General features: G+C 43.4%; 1 protein-coding gene across 4 annotated transcripts in view; it reads right to left on the minus strand.

Annotated features, from left to right (window-relative positions):
- PFKP (phosphofructokinase, platelet) overlaps positions 1-23,094 on the minus strand; it is a 57,343-nt gene that overhangs the window by 29,563 nt on the left and 4,686 nt on the right. For all 4 annotated transcript variants that reach the window (XM_082192242.1, XM_082192241.1, XM_082192244.1 and 1 more), the window contains exons 2-6: positions 22,195-22,680; positions 11,101-11,174; positions 4,944-5,021; positions 2,273-2,462; positions 563-728 (exon numbers count right to left, since the gene is read on the minus strand). In XM_082192242.1, the coding sequence (XP_082048368.1) occupies positions 563-728; positions 2,273-2,462; positions 4,944-5,021; positions 11,101-11,174; positions 22,195-22,680 (994 nt within the window). The remainder of the gene's footprint in view (positions 1-562; positions 729-2,272; positions 2,463-4,943; positions 5,022-11,100; positions 11,175-22,194; positions 22,681-23,094) is intronic.

A 23,094-nucleotide genomic window follows, 5' to 3' on the forward strand; every position in this document is an offset into this window, starting at 1 on the left:
GACTACGGTCAAAAGTTGGAATGCAACGCCAATCTGTGTTTTAGCATTGTGTGAATGAGTAACTGTAAGCCTTGACCTCTCTTGCTCCCTGCTCCTCCTCTGGAACTGCTGTGAGGAGACTGGAGGTATGTGCTTCCTAGTTTAAACTAAGCAGTTCCTCAATCCATCAGAACTGGGAGCTCCAGTTAGTTTAAACTGAGAGTGATAACCGCTTTTTGTCCTGAGGGCAGCATTCTGCGCATGCCAGTGGTGGCAGGGTAAAAAATAATAGTGGATGCAGTCAAAGACTGCCAGATCTTTCCACAAATACACATTACAGGAAAGAAAGATAGGGATGCCATTTTTGACATCCTTGTATGGATTCTCATCTAGCTCCTCTCTTTGTCATAAAATGCAATGCAGGTGGGTTTGCCGTGTGCACATAACTACCCTTCCGTCTTTGGCAAAAGGATGGAATTAATACAACTTCAGTGCACTTTAATACTGCTAAATAAAAGAACCATGGCTCTTAGCCATTGCCCAAGTGGCCATCTTAAAATTTCACATCCTGAGTTCAAAGTACCTTTGAGCAGTGGTCATAATGGCATCCACAACTTCAATGATTCTGTGCAAGGCAGAGTCAGTGCCAATGGTCATATCGGTACCACAGAAGTCATTGTCGATGGAGCCAACCATTCCCACAATGTTGAGGTAAGCGTACTTCTTGATAGCCCCTTTTTCAATCTCACCTGGCAAAAAAGCAAGAGAAAAATAGATCCAGAAATGTCTGACAAACACCACACCCCTCCCGTGAATTTAAACCAATGTAGCTTTATCATTTATTACAGTTTTGGCATGTGTAAGAGGCAAGAAAATGCTCTTCGTGAAGAAAGGATTAAGTGAATTAATGCTGCATGAAGCTTCGCCAATGAATGGGAGTTTTATTTCTGCCTTCAGTTATTGGGAAAGAATGGGGAGTGGGCTGGGAAACCAGAGATGTCCTCACTTTATTGGGGTCATGGAACTGAAGTTTTGATAAGACTGTGCTTGTATGAATAGACAAAAACAACAACTATTAACCTTTAAATGTAATCAGTTGTGCTCAATACAACACAAGGTGGTCCAACTGGTGGCCTCAGAGCCACCCCCCCCAAGTAATGTTTAGAAGGGTAGAATGCTTGTTCAGAGTTTCACTCCAAAGAAAAAGCAATTGTTTTCACAGAGGAGAGCTCACATTGAAATTTTTAGGTTTAAAACTCTTTATCCCTTTAGGTTTTGTGGTGTGAAAATATGATTGCCAGATGTCACTAACTGTGCTTCAGAGTTTGACCAAACTGAGTACTGCTTGAAAGGCAAAATACACTTCTGTTCCCCAGGGCACTTGCTGGACAAGAGAGGATCCATTGCAGAATACTGTAGCTGGCCAACCTGAAATAGTGACTGAGATTCTCATTTGTCATCCATGTATTACAAATGCTGGCCATTTTCAAAGCAGCCATATGCTCTTTATTTGTTATTAAGAGTTTCACAAAACCAGTTAATTGTATCAAGGGCCATTATAGCTCCTCTACTGTTGAAGATGTTACCTCAGTGCTACGCACTCTCAACCAGGGATAAAACTACACGGCAGTGGCTATCAATGCTGGCTTTTAAGGGCAAAAGCTAGGATTAAGAGCCTAATTCTGTGACAGAGGCAAGTGGGAGAACAGAACCGTCTAGGTACAGTTTGTCTCTCAGATGCCTTCTTGGACTCAGCAAGGAAATAAGTGACAAACTGCATCGTTGTGTAACACTTGTACCTCAGTCCAAGCACCTTCAACTCTGTATCCACTTGCAATCCTAGTGTAAATGCTCCCCAGGTATGGAATACTCTCCCCTCCAAGCTTTGACCAGCACAAACCTTGGTTATATTTTAACAACAGCTGAAGACTCTCCTATTCCACAAAGGGTTTTTGAATGGGCTGTCATGTGTCCAAGTGATATTTGTCAGTGCATGTCTAATCTGACAGATATATTTAACAGAAGGGAGAAGGTTGCACTTTAAAGTATATTCTACTTGGTTTTTATTTAATTGCAAAATGCTCCGAGATCATGGTGATGTAGGGAGGGATATAAATCTTATACAATAAACTAACAACGTAAGTGCTTATACAGCACAACAAATACATTTTCTGTGCACTTATACGGCACTTTTCTGCTGATGTACCAAAGGTGGTTTGCAATTTAAAAATACTAAAATAAATGACACAGAACGTGAGGAGCTTAATGTCCCACAAGCTTAACCACGACTTACCATTTTGTGCCAGTTCCTCTAAAAGGCCATTCCACTCCTCACGGAAAAGATTAGCCCCTGTTAAGCTGCCGTCTCCACCAATCACACAAAGGTTGGTGATACCACACTTCACCAGATTGCAGGCTGCCTTCAAGCGGCCCTCCCGGGTCCGAAAAGCTTTGCAGCGGGCACTGCCAATGACAGTTCCTCCCTTCAAGATAAAAGAGAAGAATCTGGTTGAGAAAACAAGCTCTCCAGATTTTACTTCCATTGCTATAAACACTAATGCAGAAGCTGGTGTTGGCAGTATGATGGAGTATATAGTCCATGGGTAGGCAAACTAAGGCCCAATCGCCTTCTAAATCCGGCCCGCGGATGGTCCAGGAATCAGCATGTTTTTACATGAGTAGAATGTGTCCTTTTATTTAAAATGCATCTCTGGGTTATTTGTGGGGCCTGCCTGGTGTTTTTACCTGAGTAGAATGTGTCATTTTATTTAAAATGCATCTCTGGGTTATTTGTGGGGCATAGGAATTTGTTCATTTCCCCAAAAAAAATATAGTCCGCCCCCCCACAAAGTCTGAGGGGCAGTGGACTGACCCCTGCTGAAAAGGTTTGCTGACCCCTGATATAGTCTATATACACTTCCTATCTCTGCTGTCAGCTGTAAACACTACTTGGTTAAAGAAATATGCAACACATATACATTTCCTTGTCCTCCATAAGACTGAAAATTATTTTAAGCTATTGCACTTATTTTGTAGCTCACTGGTTCCAAACTATTCCTTTTATTCTAGGGACAAAATTCATCATTAGCGGTCAAACAACAGCACCAATGATGAGACAAAAGGTCACCTTCACAACCCGCTAGGGCTCTGACACATGGTTGATACTTGCCATAGCAATGCCTTTATTAGCAGGGAACTGAGAACTGAGGATGGCAGAGAGGGAAAGCAAGGTGGCAGAGAGAGTTGACTCAATTGCCGTAACGAGAGAGACACTTCCTCTCTGGCCAGGAAGCCTGGAGGTGGGTAGCTAAGAGTGGGTTTCCTGTCAAACCTGTTCATAAGTCAGCTAGGCACCAGACAAGAAGGATTAGTCCTGGAAGCCTCAGCTGGTAAAATGTTGAGGGCAGTAGAGAGCGTGGGGAGAGAGGAGGTCAGCAGTTGCTGTTTCCCTCTTGTGCCTGAGATCCAGGCTAAAATAAAAACAGAGAACATTGATATGGAAAGGTTCCCTATACCATGTGCAGTGCTTGTCCGACAAAGAACAGCAACAGTATGTTGATTTTCTGCAGAGGTCATTTCATTTCAGATCAGTTGGATATTTGGGGGAGTGAGCAAGAAACAAGAAAGGAGAGACTAGGGTCAATGTTGTGAGTATAAAATGGGATAAGCCCATGCGTGCTACACTGAACTCCGTGGAGAAAGGGCAAGATGCAGGTGTGAAAGTACAACATTGACCAGAAGATCCAATATTTTACATTTAACGGACTTTAATCCTCTTTACTTGGCTTACGCACAAAGCACAGCATTTATGGTCGTCTGGTACAGATGGTGACTAAAAATGATGGCTGGTAGTCAGTTATATATAAACTTGAATTATGGATAACAGATGTGATAATAAAGTGATTGCTACTGGGGAATAAACAACATTAATGACAAGTTCCTTAATAAGTAACACACACATTACTGTTACTCATGACTATAGGACAAAGTAGCATTTCAGCCAGGTTCTTTTTTGCCTTCCTGCTATCATTGCACAACAGTTTCCTTTATTTCTTTATCTATTTTTCAATCTGGACTTGGCATTCTGTTCCTCCACACCTTCAGAACTGCTGCTGTGCAAGATTTAAAAGTCAGGAAGAATCAGTGTTTCAGCTGAATCTTATGAAACAGATAATCTGTTCCGTTAGTTTTATAGTATATGGTTCAAAAGCATAAATCCCTTCGGTCAAGGTTTAAATCACATTTATTATCCTTGACTGAAGTTCTGCCACTGGTCAGAAGTATTTTTTGCATACTAGAAGAGTGTCAATATAAGAGAAAAGTGTTATGTAATTTCCTTTGCTGAAAACATGCTAGTTGCTGATTACGCAATATTAATTCCTCTTTTTTGATGCAGTAAAAAGAATTAAAGCTATGTCCATATTTTGCTCTCAGAATGGTGTCAATTTACTGTGGCACAGGGCTCATCTATGCTGAAAACATTTCTTGGCACTACCATACCCATACGTGATGCAAGTCACGGCAGGCAGGGAATTTTCCTGCAAGAGGAGCCAAGCTCAAGCCAACACAAAACAGTTATTAAATCCTGAAGGCAACATAGGAACATTTTTTATACTGACTCATACTAGGAGGGGGAAATAAAAAGCAGAGAGACACCGAGCTCTGCTGGCATCCTTCTGCTTGGATGCTGCTCCATTTCTCTTCTCTGAGAGTAAAAAAAAGAGAGAACAAGGCTGCCCAGATATTTGTGCACTGAAAATGTTGGATGGTGACAGAAGCAAAAATTCTAAGTAAGTATATCTAAGACTTACTTTCAAATAAACAGGTTTGGGACCGAAACACAAAGCTGTTTAGTGCAAAGCATTTTGCTTAATTACTAAAACATTTTATTCATTAGCTCTTTAGGGATGGTTTTTAGAAAAGTAACACACTTGCATGAAAATGATTCTTAATTCAGGACCTACCACTTGAAGGATGCTTGAAACACTTTCCCATGTGACTTCAACAATGTTTTCACCTCCATCAACCATGCCCTGGTAACCCTGTGACAAGAGAGAAACATTATAGAAACCTGACATATTAAAAAGAGCATTTATTTAAGAGGGGATAAAAGACAATTGTAACATAAAAGTGTTTTTTATGATAAAACTTAGCTAAGTTTATGATCAAGTAAAGTAAGATGGATAGGAAAGAATGAGAATGGTGTCACCATTGCAAGCAAGAAGATTTGAAATGAAAGGCTAAAACAGTTTATAATATCAGCAACCACAGGAGCCAACTCTTAGGGGCAGTTATATGCAGTCAGGGCAAATTCAAAGAGGTCCCATTGCTGCAGGAGAAGGAAAAAGGCAGAACCACACACAAGTAGTCTTTGGGGGGAAGCTATGAGAGCATAAACATGTTAAGAACTATACATTTGTAGTGTAGATAAACCTTTTGGGTAAAAAGGCTGGTTTATGTATACGGTGTTAGGGCACTGTGATTATCTGCAAAACTCCTAAGTGCTACCTGTCCCTTTCTCTGAATACACATTTCAGAACAAATCTCTTATCTATAATTTTCTCTAAAACATTGTTGCTTTTTCTTTTAAAAGAGCTGATTGGTTGTTGGAAGCCTTAATGTTTACTGTGTATCCATTCCCTACATAATTTGACTGTACTTTCAGCTGAGGTAATGTAAATCAAACCAAGTTTGCAACTGATAAACCTGAGAATGTTGCAGTGCTCACAGAAACAGAGTAAGCATAGAGACAAAGGCGTTCACACACAAACACAGAAAATTCGACACTAATTACAAGTACAAGCATGTTACAGCAACCATGGCTACTCTCCACTGCAGACAGAGGGCAAATCACCAGAACAACAATGTCCATTGAAGCTGCTGTGCTCATGATGGTTTCTGAAGTGGAGCGGAGGAAATCTCTGTCCTTTCAACATATCCTTTGGAATTTCCCAGCCTACGTGCCATGGCACCGGATTTGCCCGATTATATTCTGGTACCTACAACAAATACCTCTTTGTGGCAGACCCATGCATTCAAGAGATGTTGGCTATGATTTATTCTTCAGCTAATGAAGCATTCAAAAAAACAAAACTGCATCTCATCATATGCTCCAGTTCTCCCAGGGTAGTCCTGAATTTCTGATCCCTATTACTAAAAAAGAGCTGGTCAATTTTCTCACTCTTGATTTTTGAGGTTTGGGATGGGGAGTACCTTAATTTTGACGTTTAAGTTGGTACAATATGCTCTAGAGTTGCTACATTTTCCATTTGTTACATTTCAGCACCATCCCGAAATGTAACAACATCCCGTCTCTAGAAGCAGATGCATGCCACTTCTTAAGCAAAGATTATTTCACAGACTGTAGCTGGTAAGGTTATAATGCTAGAAGGCGTTTGTGGTTTTCTAGTTACCAGAATCTCATATCACACACTTCTTAAAAGAAAAACCAATGGCCAGACTTTTGTGGGTGGTGGGGTGGGGGACAGAATTGCAAATAAACTTCTCCCTCTATTCCCCCAACACCCTTCTATCCAGATAATAGATGGTGCTGAATGTGTTTGAATTAAATCTATTCTATAGTAAATCCTGATCCATTGTGAGGTTAAGCAGTGTATTAAACTTCTCATTTAGGACACGCTAACTGCTGCAGTCTAAATATATTCAGCATCCTTTTCTTCTTGAATATATCACAACACACACACTTGCTGAGCTAAAGTGGCCCACTTTTTCTTATCTAATGTTGCTTTCTCATATACTTGAAAAATATTATGCTTAATAAAGGCATAATCTGACAAATTCCCAGATATCTAATTTCTCTTGATTTATACCTAGAGACTATTAACCACTCAATAACCTGCTCATCCATATTAATGAGCAATAATTATAATTTCTCCTCATAAACATTGTATCTCGAAACCTTACCACAGGGTGGGGAATCTGGGGTGGGGGTAAATGCAATACTGTATGTAGCCCTCTAGATTCTTCCAAGGGCATACCCCTTACTAATCCTGCTCTGAGCTCTACAGAAGTGCTTTTGCCTGAATGTGGCTGTGTGAGTGGAAACCTCTGGCTTTCATGTGGCTGGAGCATTGCTAGCTGAGCCTCTTGGGCTTGCCGATTGGAAGGTTGGTGGTTCGGATTCCCGTGACGGGGTGAGCTCCTGTTGCTCTGTCCCAGCTCCTGCCAACCTAGCAGTTCAAAAGCATACCAGTGCAAGTAGATAAATAGGTACCACTCCGGCGGGAAGGTAAATGGCATGACCCAGAAAGCTGTCTGTGGATAAACGCCGGCCTGAAAGCTAGATTAGTGCTGCAACCCCATAGTCGCCTTTGACTGGACTTAACCATCCAGGGATCCTTTATCTTTTTTTACCTTTACCTACAATGATCACATCTATGACTCTATTCCTCTGGATCCTCACCCACTGCTGGCTGGCATGTAGCCACCAGAAGGTTAAAACAAAAATAAATTAAAGTTGTTTTGTCTTATACTTTTAATACTTTCTGGGGGTTTGGGGGTAAGATTTGTAAGATTCACCAGAAAAGTGGTATCAAAATAAATAGTTCAAGGTGTTTTTACTAGATTATTTTATGCCGAGATGTGATTCCAGTCTATTCATCATCACTAATACAAAAGGTTTACACATCAAACACTTCCGTCATTCCAGGGGACACTTAGAGAAAAGTTAGTTTTCTGATAGGCACTTGTGTGTTTAAACAGAAAGGAATATTGAAGACAAACCACCCCACAACTTGTCCGCAGCCAGTTTGCATTTCTGCCTTTGCTAAGTTACAGTCAGCACAACTTCCAGGTTATCGCAGCTTGGAATGCACAGCTGACACAAAACGGCAGCAGTGCTGACATGGGGGCTACTTTTCCCCACAACCTCGATGCATAATTACTTCGCTGAACAAATAAAACTCTCGCTGGGAGGAAATGGGATAAAAAAAGAAGCAGAATAAAGATGCTAGGAACTACAACTCTGTAGCACATCAATGGAAGACCAGAAACTCCACGACTTGGCTCTCTAATCAGGGTACAATTATCCTAAACACAAATAGGCTGCAATTCTATGCAGCAGGGAGTAAGACCTACTGAAATCAGCGAGACTTACTTTGGAGTAAGCTATGCTATTAGTCAAATTAAACTTTAAAAAAGGTATCAAACATTTGCCAACCTTCCCACCTTCAAAGGTCAAAACACTGGAAGCAAGCAGGAGTTAGCTATTACCTCCCAAGTTTTACCTTTGACCTTTGGAACTAAAGAGGAAATAGTCCCTGAGAATAGTTGGGTTAATTACAAATATGAAGCTATTATGCTGCCTTATCCAAGTCAGCTAATGGTACATCTATACAGTACAGGCTACATGGAGTGGCAGCATCTAGTTGTCTGACTAGCTTTACCTAGAGATGTCAGAAACTGAACCTGGGAACTCCTCCCTGCAAAATGGGTGCTCTACCATGACGTTTATCTTTTCATAACTTTAAGAAATTATCTTTTAACTACTAAGATGTTTTAAGAGTCTTTTTGAGGTATTTGCTTAAAAGAATGTTAATGGTCTGAAATAATTTCCACTACAGAGTAAGTTTTCTGCATGAACAAAAAAAAAAAGGCAGCACTCCAAATGCACTGCATACAGAAAATGGAAGATTGCATCCAGAACGCCAATGAAATCATGCCAGGGATAAATCATTAGTGACTCAATCTGCCCACCTGCATAGTCTCCATATTCCTGTTACAGTAAATGTATCAGTTGCTTTTTGCCATTTGAGCGAAGAGACAGGCTGTTTAACACCCTCCTCCAGGGTGAACAGCTAGAGAGACTTTCTTTAGTATGTATCTCATGCTAAATGTAATGTGGGTCATCAGAGGGGCCTGTGGGGCTTAAGAGGCCCTTTGCCTGACCCTCAGCTCAGGGATTCTGTGGAGAGCCAGTGTTCAGTTCAGAATGTGACCCCCCCCCCCACAAGTCAACCAGCACTATAAGAGGGCAGATTTGAGATAACTTTTTGCAGAGATAAGGGAAAGAAAAATCTTTCCAACCATAAAAGCACCCAGCTTCTTTCAAGCAAGGTGGCAAAATACTTTTCAGTAAAACAGGAACTTCCAGCGCTGGCATGACACACAAATACTTGGTTAGTTGCTGTGGCAATACTACAAAGGGTTGTGGTGCACCGACTTCCGCTTGCCTGCATATTCATATGTTTTACAGTTCCTCGACTTGTAGACAGGCATGGGCCAGCAAAGACAAAGAGCCAGACGGGGGAAAATACTCTTCCGTATAAAAACACTTCCTAATGCACTTTGAATCTCTACATCAATTCAGATGCAACTTTATCAAGAGCTGAATGCTTTATTAGCTTATAAACTTAAGGACAATAGGCTCTTTGTATGGCTTTGGAAGAAGTCCAGTGAACATTCAGAATGCATAGATTCAAATATATATTATGTCCTACAATAAGGATACCACCCACTATAAAAACAACTTGGATGGATATGCAGAATGAAGTCTTAGGGCCAGCAATCGAGCTTCATGAACTTGGGCAGAGGGGAATTTTCCAATGTATATTCTACCCTTAAGTTCCTATAGACACCGTCACCAAAGTTAGTTTACAAAATAAAACAAAGTCTACCTTCCACATCACAAAAGATTTTCCCTTGAAGTTGAAAGGACCGTGGGGTGCACAGGTGTCAGTAATCCACATTACATGGCTTTCTAATGAACGCACACCTAAATGCACATGTTCATAGGGATGCACACTCAAGTGCAAATCTGTTCTGGCTGGCAGCAGGTTACATGGCACATCGGAGTGGTAAATAATGTCATCTGCCCTCCTTGCTGCCTCATAAACCACTAGCCTTGTGTTGGTTGAGCTGCCTGAATGTCAGCTGCATAGGCAGCAGTAATGTTTGAGCCAGAAAACCTGTGGCCAAGTTTCTCACTGGTGGAGAGCCCTTATTACTTTAAATTAAGCCATGTTATAGTGCACTTGTGGGTCACCTCAGAGGGCAACACCAATACTTCCGATGGATATGGAAGTGCCATCCCCTTGCTACTGGTGTTCTTTACCTGTGAGGTTTGTTCATTGTTGTTACTTTTGCTGTGGGCTCAATATATGTTGCCTGACATAGCAAAGGATGTACAAGTCTTGTCACAAAGGAGAAAGAAAGTGGTGTGCATCCCACAGGGTGAGAACGTACTAGAAGAAAACCTTCATAGGCTGAGAGCTGCAGTGGGGAGTAGGGAGCAGAACCATTATTTGTGTGGTTGTCATTATATCCCAAGTGAGAAACATGGGCTGGGAGGCCAAATATTATTAAAGAGCTACTAAAAGGTGTTTCTGGCCACTGAAACTACCTCAGCCTCCAGTAACAGAGCTGGATCCAGAAAGAGGACCACATGCCCCAGAGGTGTTTTGTTTGTACTCGAAATTGGGCTTTTAGTGTTGCAGGTCCTCAGTTACCAGTTCAAGTTAGACAGGTGCTATGTGTCATGATATTTAGGTACCTACAGGAGATACCTTTTCATTAAAAAAGGCTTCCACTCAGCTGTGACCCAGTCATTAATGGAATAATAAATGTACACCTTATTTCATTGCGTTTAGAACTCGTATTTTTGTACTTTATCTCATTTTTATCTCACTGTAAACCACTTTGGTGGCTTCAGGCAGTGAAGCAGTTTATAAGATTATGAAAAAGAGTAATAAATAAATTTGTGCAGTATGGACAGGCAGCACCAACATGCACATCCAGTTTAGACTCCTGGTTTCAGATTGAGCAAGTGTCACACACAGAGAAGGCTCCTTCCATGTGTGGACCTCCTTAGTTGGAGCAAGGAAAAAAGCAAAGGTGTGGAGCAGAGGAGGAGAATAAAATTAGGGGGGGGGGATCCTTACTTTCCCTCTCTGTGTCGCCGTATTTTTCTGATCCCTACACTTTTTTGTTTCCTATACTTTCAGTCAAGCATGTAGTGCTGAGAGACAATGGCTGCATTTCCCAATTTGTCCCTGCTTTTCTCCTTGCCATTCCACACTTTCCAAAGGAGTGTTCTCTCTCTCTCTCTGCATAGACCAAAAGATGGACCGTGGGGGCATATATATAACAAATGTGAACACCAACCTCATAGATAAAATATACTTTTGCTTCAACATAAATTCCCATACGCACTACCGCACGGACTGCAGCATTCATACCTGGAAAGGAGAAAGCAAAGAGAGGCAAGGTTAACATTGTTACCAAACAAGCAGTAACTTGAAGTGTCTTTAACGATAAACAAACTGTCATTTTTAGCATGAAAGGCATATTACAAAACTAATTCTGATTGTGTCTGGAGAAAGGACACTGTGTATTATAATTATACGCTTTGTTGCCATATATAGAGAGATTAATGAATGCTTGAAGCAATGCACTGCAGTTGACCAGCACAGGAAGCCCATGTAGAAATGTGCATTCTCCCCATGAAATTCACACGGCATCAAGGAATGGTTGAACATTTGTTGATGCAAAATTCCAGGATGTCCCAAAAACCCATCACAACGAACAGGAAGCCATCACACTGACGGGCCTGCACAGTGCCAGCATGGACAGAGATAGAAGAGAGACAATTCCCTACTCGACCATGAAGCTCATTGAATGAGTCTGAGCCAGTTACTACCTCTCACCTGAACTATTTCAACCAATAGGTGAATTCTTCATGTACATCATTTACCCTGAGCTCCATGGAGGAAGGCAAGATACAAACAAAATAGCTAGATCTCCTGCAGCATTGCCCCATTTTCTTCAGTAAACTGCAAAATGTTCTGCGTGTGGTGTGACAAGTCACCATGTGTTTGCTGAATAACTCCAGGGCACAACTGTGAACCACAGAGCTCTGCAGAATTTGGGTTTGAGTAGTCCTGACAGCAAATTTCCAAGAACAGCAATTTCCTTTAAGGATAAATTGAAGGATAAGTGTAAGGCAGTATAAAGCTATTGCAATATGTCACAATGAAGAATTTCCAATATCTGTGATGTGCTTTAATTTGCCCTGTATAGCACACAGTAATCTCTAAGTGGTCGAGTGCAGAATTACCCTACTGGGTATGAGGGATACATATCAAGGAATTTGTAAATGGAACACAAAGGGATCTAAATCGGGAAGTGGAACGATGTAGGTGACGGAGCTAGTGGCAATGGTCATACTGTAAAATCTACACCAAAATCCGCCACCCCCACCCCAGTTATCTTAAGAAAAAGTATTCCTGTCCAGCACACCACTCCAAACTCCATCCTTACTGTGTGGATGGTATAGACCCAGTTAGGTTCAGAAGAGCTTTCTTTGTTTGCAAGTTTCACTGATTAGTAACAAAAGGCTATGCAAGCTACCATAAATTACTGGCTTACCGGTATATCCTTGTTCCACAAACTAGGGTTCAATACTTTAAAAGCTTCTTGTTTTACAAAGCATAAGACAAACATAGGCCAGTGGCTCCCAAGCTTTTTTACAAAGGGGTCTGTAAAGAGAATTGTAACCCCCTGCCCCAAATGAAATTTTTTCCCTGTCCTCTTCCCTGGATCAACATCCTTTTCCAACAACTTGATGACCCACTCACAAGGCTCCATAGATGCACCAATGGCATCATTGGAACCAGTTGCACAAACCAGTGAACAAGATGACCTAAATACCTAATCCCATCACCGATGATGAACATTAATATGGCCTGACTGCCTGTATGACAGCAACATGCTATCCATTCACCTTCCTGAACATTCAACTGTGGTTTTAATTGCCTGAAGGGTTCTTATGCACTGAAGATAATTTATGGTTTGGGAGCACAGGCCCACAACAGTGGGAAATAGATCTTCAAGAATCCAATACCAGCTTGTGAAGGACAAATGCCCCCTTGTGCCCTGGCAAGGCAGCATGTCCAGAAGCACACAGTGCCCATCACACAAGTTCAGAGAGAATGTGGGGTAGAGTCACACTAAAAACCGACACAGACAGAAGTATGATATGAGTCAGTTGCCTCCCTTTCCTGAGTCATTTGGTACATGTAGAAAACCCTAAAATTATGACTATTTAAATGCTATGATCAACTGGACATGTGTGAGCAGATCTAAACTTCAGCATGTGCCATGGCAAGACTATTCTTGCAACAATTCTCTCACATAAAATGGGGAGAACATGGTTCTGTGCCTTCAGCACAAGTGCACAGCTAGTACACCTTCAATTATTCTAAAATCCACTTCAGTGAGTTGACCAGAGAGAAGTAACCACATGTGGCCTGAAACAGAGATATCAGGGAGCAGCCAGCATATGCCTCCTTTGGTGGGATTACAGTTCAGTTGTAAAGTTTGTGTCTCACATGAAGGAAGCCCCAGGCATCTCTAGTCAGCAATATTTGGAAATACCTGACTCGTTATAAGGTAGCTTTGTGTTTGTATTTGTTAACGGCCCCCTTGCACTCTCAGTGCTAAATGAAGAGAGGGGAAATTGTCTGACTATTGTTCTGCTTCAAAAGCCTCATCAAAATTCCAGAGAAATTTGCCAGAAAATACTCACTTTGCCAAAGACTACAGTCAGAACCAAGGTTACTTATTCGTGAGTTGCATACGCCTCAGGAGTTTCTGGATCTTGATAGTCATCAGAGCTTAGGAGGGTCATCTCCCAAGACGCTATTGACATCTGGATTTGAAAATCACAACCTAGTAAAAATTTCCAGAGGGGAAGCCTTACAGTCACCCCCCTCAAGAAACTCACAAAATAATATTGGGGTACCTTAAGAACTAGCTAAATTTTATGGCATATGCCAGGGTTAGCCAATGTGCTATTCACAAGGCACTGCTGTACCAACAACACCTGAAAGGCAAAATCCTAACTACCCCTGGCATAAGCTTTCATAAACTTAAGTCTACTTTGTCAATGTTCTGCTTTGTATACCTAAGATTTCGCATTCATTTCACCTTTCACTTTCACCTTGCAATGAGATGGACTGAAGTCAGTGTTAATTAGAATTTAAGTGTATGTTAAATAAACACACCTTTAACCTTTTACAGAAGCAGATTGGTGATAATGCAATCAACCTCAGCATTGCTGAGTGAATTAACACCTGCAGTTGGGCATGGAGCTAATCACAAGCTACAGTTATAGATAGCACAGATGTCCAGGCATTGGTAATATTAACACATGTAGTGTGTTAAAAATCCTTTGTCTGTATTTAACCCACAAGTGATGGCACTGAACTTCTTGATAAATTGTGTTTCAGCTGTTTCATGCTGTATTCTTCCATGTGGATTCCTTCATTGCAGAATAGCCGCCTGAATTAAGATCAGTTAGAAAGTGCCTTGGGACACCAAAACATTCTGCCACTGGGTTATAGATACTGTCATTTCTGAAATTGATGTCCATTCATTGTTTTGCATAGAGACTGACCTATCTGGCCCAGTGTTAGAAACTGAGATGTGAAAGCAGGAGCTAAATAGCACCTTAATCCTAGGTTATAGGCGCCACAACAGAATGTCTAGGCACGCTTTTTTATAAGAATGCAAAGCTGAAAATGAATGAACTGCAGCTAAAATATTATGTTCATTTTTCACATGGTCTAGTCCTTCCCCTGCCCACCCCCATAATATTATTAGGAGGGTTTCAGAGAGTAGCTGGAAGTGGGGACGTTGCAGTTTTCATCTGAAATCTTAGGTGCCATACTGCACCCAGAGTTCAGAAACTGCTCACGCTAATGAAATTCCCTGTCACAAAATGCGTCTAGAAAAATGGGAGTTTCAAACACTGGTCTGGCCTATGCAGAATGAAGCAGGGCAGTGTGGGCAGATTATAGGTAAAGGTAAAGGGACCCCTGATCATTACGTCCAGTCGTGACCAACTCTGGTGTTGCAGTGCTCATCTCGCTTTATTGGCCGAGGGAGCCGGCATACAGCTTCTGGGTCATGTGGCCAGCATGACTAAGCCGCTTCTGGCGAACCAGAGCAGCACATGGAAACGCCATTTACCTTCCCACTGGAGCTGTACCTATTTATCTACTTGCACTCTGATGTGCTTTCGAACTGCTAGGTTGGCAGGAGCAGGGACCAAGCAACAGGAGCTCACCCCGTCACAGGTGGGGATTCGAACCGCCGACCTTCTGATCGGCAAGTCCTAGGCTCTGTGGTTTAACCCACAGCACCACCCTCATCCCTTGTGAGCAGATGATAGCATAGCACAAATCATCCTGGAAAATGAACAAGTGAAAGAATCCCTGATGTTGTAGATGACATTATTAAGTCTTAGGATAATTTTGCCACAGTAGCTAATTGGGCCTCAGTCTACGAAAGCTCATGCAATAACAACAAATGTCTTGAAGACACCACAGGGTTCTTTGTTGTCTTTGGCCTAGTGTGAATGCATTCTTCTCTAGTCCTCTTCCTGAACCCACAATTACAGTAATTTGAATCTGATCTGATTGTTATCCAGACAGCTTGGATTATGCAGTTTCATGTTGCCTCCAACCCCAGGGAAGTCAAGTGCAGCCTTTATTCTGAGTGCTCACTGTGTGGGTGTAGGAGAAAATACAGTGCTGAATTCAGCGGTATCACCCTATTCACAAGAATCCAGATCAATTCTCTCCAAACCAAATTTAAAACCTGCTGATATCTAGCCCTTCTGATGCAAACCATTTCAGACAAAACGGTTTCAGCCTCTATCCTGATCGATGGTGACGACTCAAATTTCAGCAGCTCAAAATAATCAATTGCTCATTGATGCTCATTATCTATCAATAATCAGCCCACACCAAAGTCAAAAGAAAGGTTTGCCCATATTGCATAATGCAAGAGCGTGACACACCATAGTACAGTGGTATCTCGGGTTAAGTACTTAATTCGTTCTGGAGGTCTGTACTTAACCTGAAACTGTTCTTAACCTGAAGCACCACTTGAGCTAATGGGGCCTCCTGCTGCCACTGCGCCACCGGAGCACGATTTCTGTTCTCATCCAGAAGCAAAGTTCTTAACCTGAAGCACTATTTCTGGGTTAGCGGAGTCTATAACCTGAAGCGTATGTAACCTGAAGCATATGTAACCTGAGGTACCACTGTACTGGATTATATCCACTTGCAGGATCTCACTTGTACAACAGACTTCCACTAGCATGTATGGGGCTTTCCCTTCCTCTCCTCCGCCCCAATGACACAGTTCCTACCCCACCCCCCAAAATCTGCTCCAGCAGGTTGAAGAATTTTCCAGAGAAGACTGAGAACGTGAAGGATGCAAAAGGAGGAGAGAAGGAAAAGCCCAGCCATGCCTGCTGATGTGATGATGGATCTCTCGGACAGTACCTGCAGGTCTCCAATAAAATGACACAACACTTATTGTTTCCTTTTGAACCGAACTAATAAGGTGCTTTAATCAAAGCCATGCTGTACTTCAATAAAAATAGTATCAGATATCCTACAGCCATGATAATCTCATAAACCATGATTAAAGCTGCATAATTTATATATCCCAAAGGGAACCCAAAATCTGCCTTTCTTAGTAAGTAGTGTCCTCACTTTAATGAATTTGTCTGGTAATCCTTTTCTATAATAAGCTTTCTCCCAAATTAGAAAAGTAAAACGGAATAGGTAGGTTAATGGGGTCCCCCCCCCTCCCTTGCATGCCTTCTATATTAATGAAACTCGGCTCTGATTGCTCTGGTTAGGTAACATGTCCTTTTCAACTAAAATGAAGGCGTCCGGACAGATCTTTGAGTTGTTTCCTCGCAACTTGATTTCCCCTCCCCTACTATTTCCGAGGTATAGTTTAGTTACCAGGCCCTATCCTGTATTCCACTGCTCAGCCATGGAGGACCTGCAGCAGAAAACCATGGTGTCATTTCTGAGTGACTGCAGCTGACTCCTATATGTATGAATCTAGGGACAAGATTTCTAGGCCACGGGATCTGGCTTAAGCCCTAACACCTTCCTGCTTAGAAATAAAGCACCGTTGTGTTGGATCACCCAGCTGGAACACAAGAGGCGCTAAATTCAGGACCATTTAAATGTGCTACGTGTTGGGTCAGACCAAAGGTCCATCAGGAGCTAACCACAGGCCTCCAGAAGTTCACAACCAGGAAACAAAGGTAATGGTCCTATAGTTTGTCATCAGCATAGCTCAGCTGGTTAGAGCATGGTGCTGATAACGCCAAGGTTGCAGGATCGTTCCCTATACAGTAGTACCTCGGGTTAAGTACTTAATTTGTTAAGTACTTAATGTTTTGGGACTACAATTCCCATCATCCCTAGCTAACAGGGCCAGTGGTCAGGGATGATGGGAACTGTAGTCCCAAAACATCTGGAGGGCCGAGTTGGGGGGTGCCTGCTTTAAGTGCTTCCCTATTTTAAAAAGGCTCAATATTTGCACATTTACTTTCTATTTCTGTATATATCACATGGAAATGTTTCTTTATTTTCAGATTGCTCTGACCTTTAGCTGCAAGAAACACAGTTTGTATTTTATTGTTAGACAAAAATAATGTTTAAGTGGTTGTCTCTACAGGCTCCTTTTACCAAATATATTCTCAAAACCATTTGGGTTGGATCTAGTCTTTGTTCCCACTGAAATTAAGAGGGTTAGGTATGACTAAAATCAGGCTGGTTTCAATGGAACCAAAATTCAATTAACTCCAATCCAATGTCAGCTCTCAACACTTTTAAATCTCTTGTTACTTCTCAGAGAACCCAAGACTTTTGTCACCGTTCGCATTTTCAATTTAATCTTGAAACTTCTAATCAGGCAACGAGAATATGCAGAGACACAGAGGAATGGTATTTTAGTTAGAGGGCTAATGAGAGGCCATGGAAAGCAAGGCTTTATTTTATTACCCTTGGTTTCTTTCCTGCCGTGATAGAAATTCAATTATATCTACAATAATGTAATTATCTTCTCATATACAGAAAACTATCCTCAAGCATTAACTGTGCTCAGTCATTGCTGCACAGCCACAGACATCAGATTTTAGCAGCAGCTTATGAGTATGCTGAGCCTTTTATTTTGGCTGTGAAGGAGTTTATAGATGGATACTGTTTGTTTGTTTGTTTGTTTGTTTGTCTGATGAATAGATAGATCTACTAGACGCGTGACATGATAATGCAAAATAACTTACAATTCAGTACTATCAATTTTTACAACCTGTCCCCTTTAATTCAGCAGGACAAATACAGGAGTAAATACAGTGGATTTTACAGAAATAGTGGCATTTTAGTATAGGTAGGTTTTAGTGGTTGGTGAATTACACAGAAATTTCATCCTCAACCACAGTATTTATGTCAACTGTCATAAATATTGCCCTATTCCCAATATGAGCTACCTAGCAATAATAAACTGTTTGCAAATGGACCTCTCTCATCTCTGATCAGTTGATGGGCACTGAGACATCTCTTGAAGGGATTTTGTGTAAGAATTTGTACCAAAACAGCAAATGGACTTCAAATGCTAGACCCTTTCCATTTGTCGCCTGACATCATAATGATGATACTGATTTCTGCCAGCTGTGAATATATCCCAGAGCATACCATAAGGAGCTGGTACAATTCTGGAATCTGCCCTGAGATCCTTTTTTTGCAGTGCCTGAAAAGGCAGCCTTGGAATGTCTCACACATCATGAGTGTACTGTTTTCACTTTCAGACAAGACATTGGCGAGTATTTTACTGAAAAGGAGCTATAGCAGTGTGCAGCTTAGAAAATATGCAGCCCAAATCATATGCATCTGTAATTGAGAGTCCTGGCAAAGTCAGTGAGACTCACTCCTAAGTAATTGTGTTCATGACAACATTCTTAATCCTCATTTTAAAATAAAGTATTAATATATGTTATGTATTCTCCAGTCTAGTTTGACACACATACAAAACTAAAATTCTAGAATTGTATGAATATACAGCAGCAAATAAGGAGAAACTTGATATAACAGAAATGTGCACATTGACGCTTAAATCAGTGGTTGACTTTCAGAGCAAGAATGTGCATTCAGTTTCAAATTTCCAGCTCCGATTAATGATGCGTACAAATGACATATCTCCGACTATAAAGCCTGTTGAAAGAAAAAGTTTGGGCACTGAAGGACCAGCAAGCAAGGAAAAACTAGTGGATCTAAAGAGCTGCTTTGCATAAGCTTTCCTCTGTAACCTCCAACATTGCAACTTTGAGTCAGAAGTTGCACTTGCTCCACCTTGTCTCAATGACCTTGAAAGATTATGACTCAAAGGCAACCAGTGCATGCTTACTCTCTCCTTCCCGGATGTGGATACAGAACTCTGCCTGTGTTTCTGTTTCCCTGGCAGGTTAATAAAACAGAAACACACACACACCTACTTCTCCCAGAGGGGTCCCTTTAATCTCCCTCCAGAAAAAATAATCATTCCAAGTCTTTAGGCTGAATTCAGCCCGTGCTCTTCCCCTCCTGGAAGAAAACAAAAGGGTTTGGCTGATGTCCACCGCGTTTGCAATGCAAACTTTTCTTCTTCCCTCTTGGCTGTTCACATGCTACAGTTGTCAAGGGGCCATTTAGGTAACCAAATCGAGAGACAGTTTCAAGAGAAGGTTTAAATGTACCAATGGACTACCTTGTGGCAAAAATGTATTTTTCTTCTCCGTCTCTCTCACCCCCGCCCCGCCGCTGTTGCCTTTCTTATATAAGCCCCAGTCACGCTGGAATGTGTGCCAGGGCTCGCCCTCCGAATGATGCAGTTTATTTCCTGGGGAAAACTAGGATTTGCCCTCCTCCTACTTCACAGAGGCAGCACTTGAGTGTGGATTACTCGGGTTGCTACCTAGTCACGTTCTTTCGCCGGCATGACATGATGAAAGCGTAAGCAAGCAGAGAGAGAACGCGTGGAGGAGTGGGGAGGGGGGGTAATAAAATTATTTGACTCCAGGTAGTTCAGAGAAATTGCTTCTGTGCAACTTAATAATACCACTTAAGAACCTTCCGCTTGGAAAGCTAGCTTCACAGCACTGGCGAGGCGACTGCCCTCTGCACACTCTCAGGAGAACGGTTTTCCTTCGCGTGCACTCAAGGAGAACCCGCAAGCTTTAGCTCCCGGTCTCAAAGCAAGCCCTGGTCCAGCCACTAGCTGATGGATGGGCAACCTTCCCGGTGGAGCAAGGCAGACGGGGAGAAGATGTGCCGCCGGTGCTTCCAACATGCGAGCGTGACGTACCGAGGCACAATCCGCAGCGACTCGCAAAGGATCACGTACACACTGGAGGCGGAGCCTGCGCCGGCCAGAAGAGCCCTGCCTCCGAGGATACCGGGAAGAAGGGCACGCGGGGGCCGCGAGCTGCAAGCGGAGTCATAGAATAATCGAATCACAGAATCGTGGACTTGGAAGGGACCCCAAAGGCTCATCCAGTCTAACCCCGTTGCAAGGCACGAATTACATGGCTGACAGATGCCTATCCAAGCACCGGTTAGAAACCTCCAATCAAGTCGGTGGGCTTTACTTCTGAGTAGACCCGCTGCACAGGGCAGTCTAATCTAGTCCAACTCCCTACAATGCAGAAATCTCAACGGAAACAACCGACTCAGTTAGTCGCAGGGGAGTGATCTTAAACCGGGTCAGCCCTTAACGGAAATTGTGGCTTTTGATCGTGTTGCAAATTCCAGAGGTGTTAATCCTCCACTGCCTCCCGAGACAGACGGATGCCAACAGGAGCAGGCGAGGATCAAACCCCAGTTGGCTGCCGCCCAAGGAGGAGCCAGGCGTCTTGCAACGCGATTCTACCACCCCCTGGAAATCCCATGCAGCCCTATTAGTCACCAATTGCAACTGTTGGGGGAAGTTATGAATGAGACGCAGGGTGCTATCCTGGCCCTCGTTAGACACGTGCGTGATTCCCATGCACGTTTACCACCGCGCCATCGCCATTTCTTCCTCTTAGGGCACATGGTCAAGTTCACTTAACCGCCACTGTCTTGGCCCTCTGAAGGCTCAGTGCATGATTCAAATTGTATGAATGCAGAAGGAAGTGAATCCAGAATTAACTGTCCAGAATTAACGCGTTCGTTGCTGGAAACCGCAGGAAGGGAGGGGTCTCAGGTGCTGCTTGCTGGTATTCCACAAGCATCTGTGAGAACAGCAGCCTGTTAAATTCTTAAGAATTAAAAATCGATTTCCTCTTTGGCCAAACACACAAGTCACACTACTATTTCCAGTAAGTGGCTTGTTGTTTTTAGCTATATAAGGCTGTCTTGGAGAGCCCTTTGTCTATTCCGGATCAATTATGTGTTATATAAAGTGAAGGGAAAGCCTGTGGATATCAGGTCTGGCAGAACCAAATACCACAGATGGTGGTATTTGACTAAGCAGACCCAGTGAAACCAGTGAACATGACTAAGGTCCCTTAGTTTCAACAGCTCTGAAATGAGTAAGTTAGTTGAATACCACCCAGTGGGTTTCCTCTTCACTCTTGTAGCAGGCAGCCCCATCGCTTCCAAAACCAGCCCAAACAACAAAGGCCTCTCTCGGCCTTTCCCCCTTCTCTGGTCTTCCTTTTCCTGCCAGAGAGGGGAAAGGCATCCTCATCTGAATGATAACAGAGTTCCCAGAGAGTCTGGCGGTGCTTGGTCCTTTAAGAGGAAGGTCACACGTTTGGGAATGTGATGGGAGAGGGAGGAATGTCAGAAGCAATTCCCCCCCCCCCCCGAGTCTGTTTCACTCTCACTCCAAGAACATTTTAAACTCAACCTTTGCAAAAAGGTTTGGGTTTTTCTCCTGTTAAACTGGAGCTCAGTTCTTAGCTACTTTACCACCAGCAGAAAAATATAAAAAAATAATAATCTTAGCTACGCAGCGCGTTCCCTCTTTTCCTTTATCCCTCCACCACCTATGCTTATTCCTGCAATCTTCACATGTCAGCACCCCCCACCAACCCTTCCCCGCCCCCTGCTCCTGCATATATGAATCCCCACTGCTTTCTGGCCCAGCCGTCTCACGTCCACTACCCTATGCCTTCTTAGGGACCCCTCCCTTTCCACCTGTAACGCTTCCAGTTTCTTTCCCGGAGCCATGCGTGCGCAGCTGAACCCTCCCTGCACGGAAACCACGTCCAGTCCCCTTTCAGGTCGTTCCCTGCTCCTCAAACCACCCCTCTAGAGGCATCTGGCAATGAGCTCCCCCCTTCGGTGGGGTTGGGGAGTGCGCATAGCATTACCTAATTACCCCCAACAACAAAAATAAAATCCTGAGTACCGGTAACTGTCTTACCTTGCGCATCGCCTCCGCTGGTCAACACCCCGATGGCTTTCCCTTTTCCGGAGAGATTCTCGAAGAACTTCTTGTCCGGCATGCTGTTGGAGGAAGGGGTGAAGACTTTCGGGGCGGGATCTCGGGGGGCTTTGTCCCTGTCGCCGGGGGAAAGGAGCTGTTGCAGCGCAGGCGCCGAGCCCTGCTTTACTGGCGCACCTTCCTTGGGTCTGGCTCCTTCGTTGGGGGAACGAGCCTCCCTGGGCGAAGCGGCTTCCTTGGGTCTGGCTCCTTCGGTGGGTGAAGGAGCTTCCTTGCGTGGCGCCCCTTCCTTGGGTCTCGCTCCTTCCTTGGGCGAAGCGACGGCTGCTTCCTTCGGCGAGGCGGAGCGCGGCGCCTCGGAGTGCTGCTGCTGCTGCTGGACGGCACCCTCGGCCGGAGGAGAGCTGTGCACGGACTCCACGCGCAAAGTTTGGATTTTGAACGAATAATAGACCTGGCTGCTTCCTAGATCACGGGGAGGAGGAAAGGGGGGGGGGGAGAGAAAGAGAAACGATGAAACCCGGCACAGAGAGATGCTGTGCGTGCAAACCGGGCGGCGCAAAGCAGTAGTCCCCCCTCCTGCAGTGGCGACACGATATAGACTCTTCCTTCCCCTCTCTCCCTCCTGTGACAGCTCTACGCCAAGCAGCAGCAGCCCCGCCTCCTCCCCGGAGAAAGCCGCTTGTCGGCACTTTGACGGGCAGGAAGAAAGAGCCAATGGCGACGCGCAGACAGGGGCGGGAGGTAGATCTTGCGTCGGGTTGCGAGTGACGTTGGGCTCGGAGGTGTAAAGATGCTTAGGTGGAGTGGAAGGGAGGATAACGCGTGGAGAGCAGAGAGGAGGGAAGAAGAGGGGTTGGGGGGGGAGTCTAGTGTGCC

Source organism: Podarcis vaucheri, assembly GCF_965113315.1.
Source record: "Podarcis vaucheri genome assembly, chromosome: 12".
NCBI classification, from domain to species: Eukaryota; Metazoa; Chordata; class Lepidosauria; order Squamata; family Lacertidae; genus Podarcis; species Podarcis vaucheri.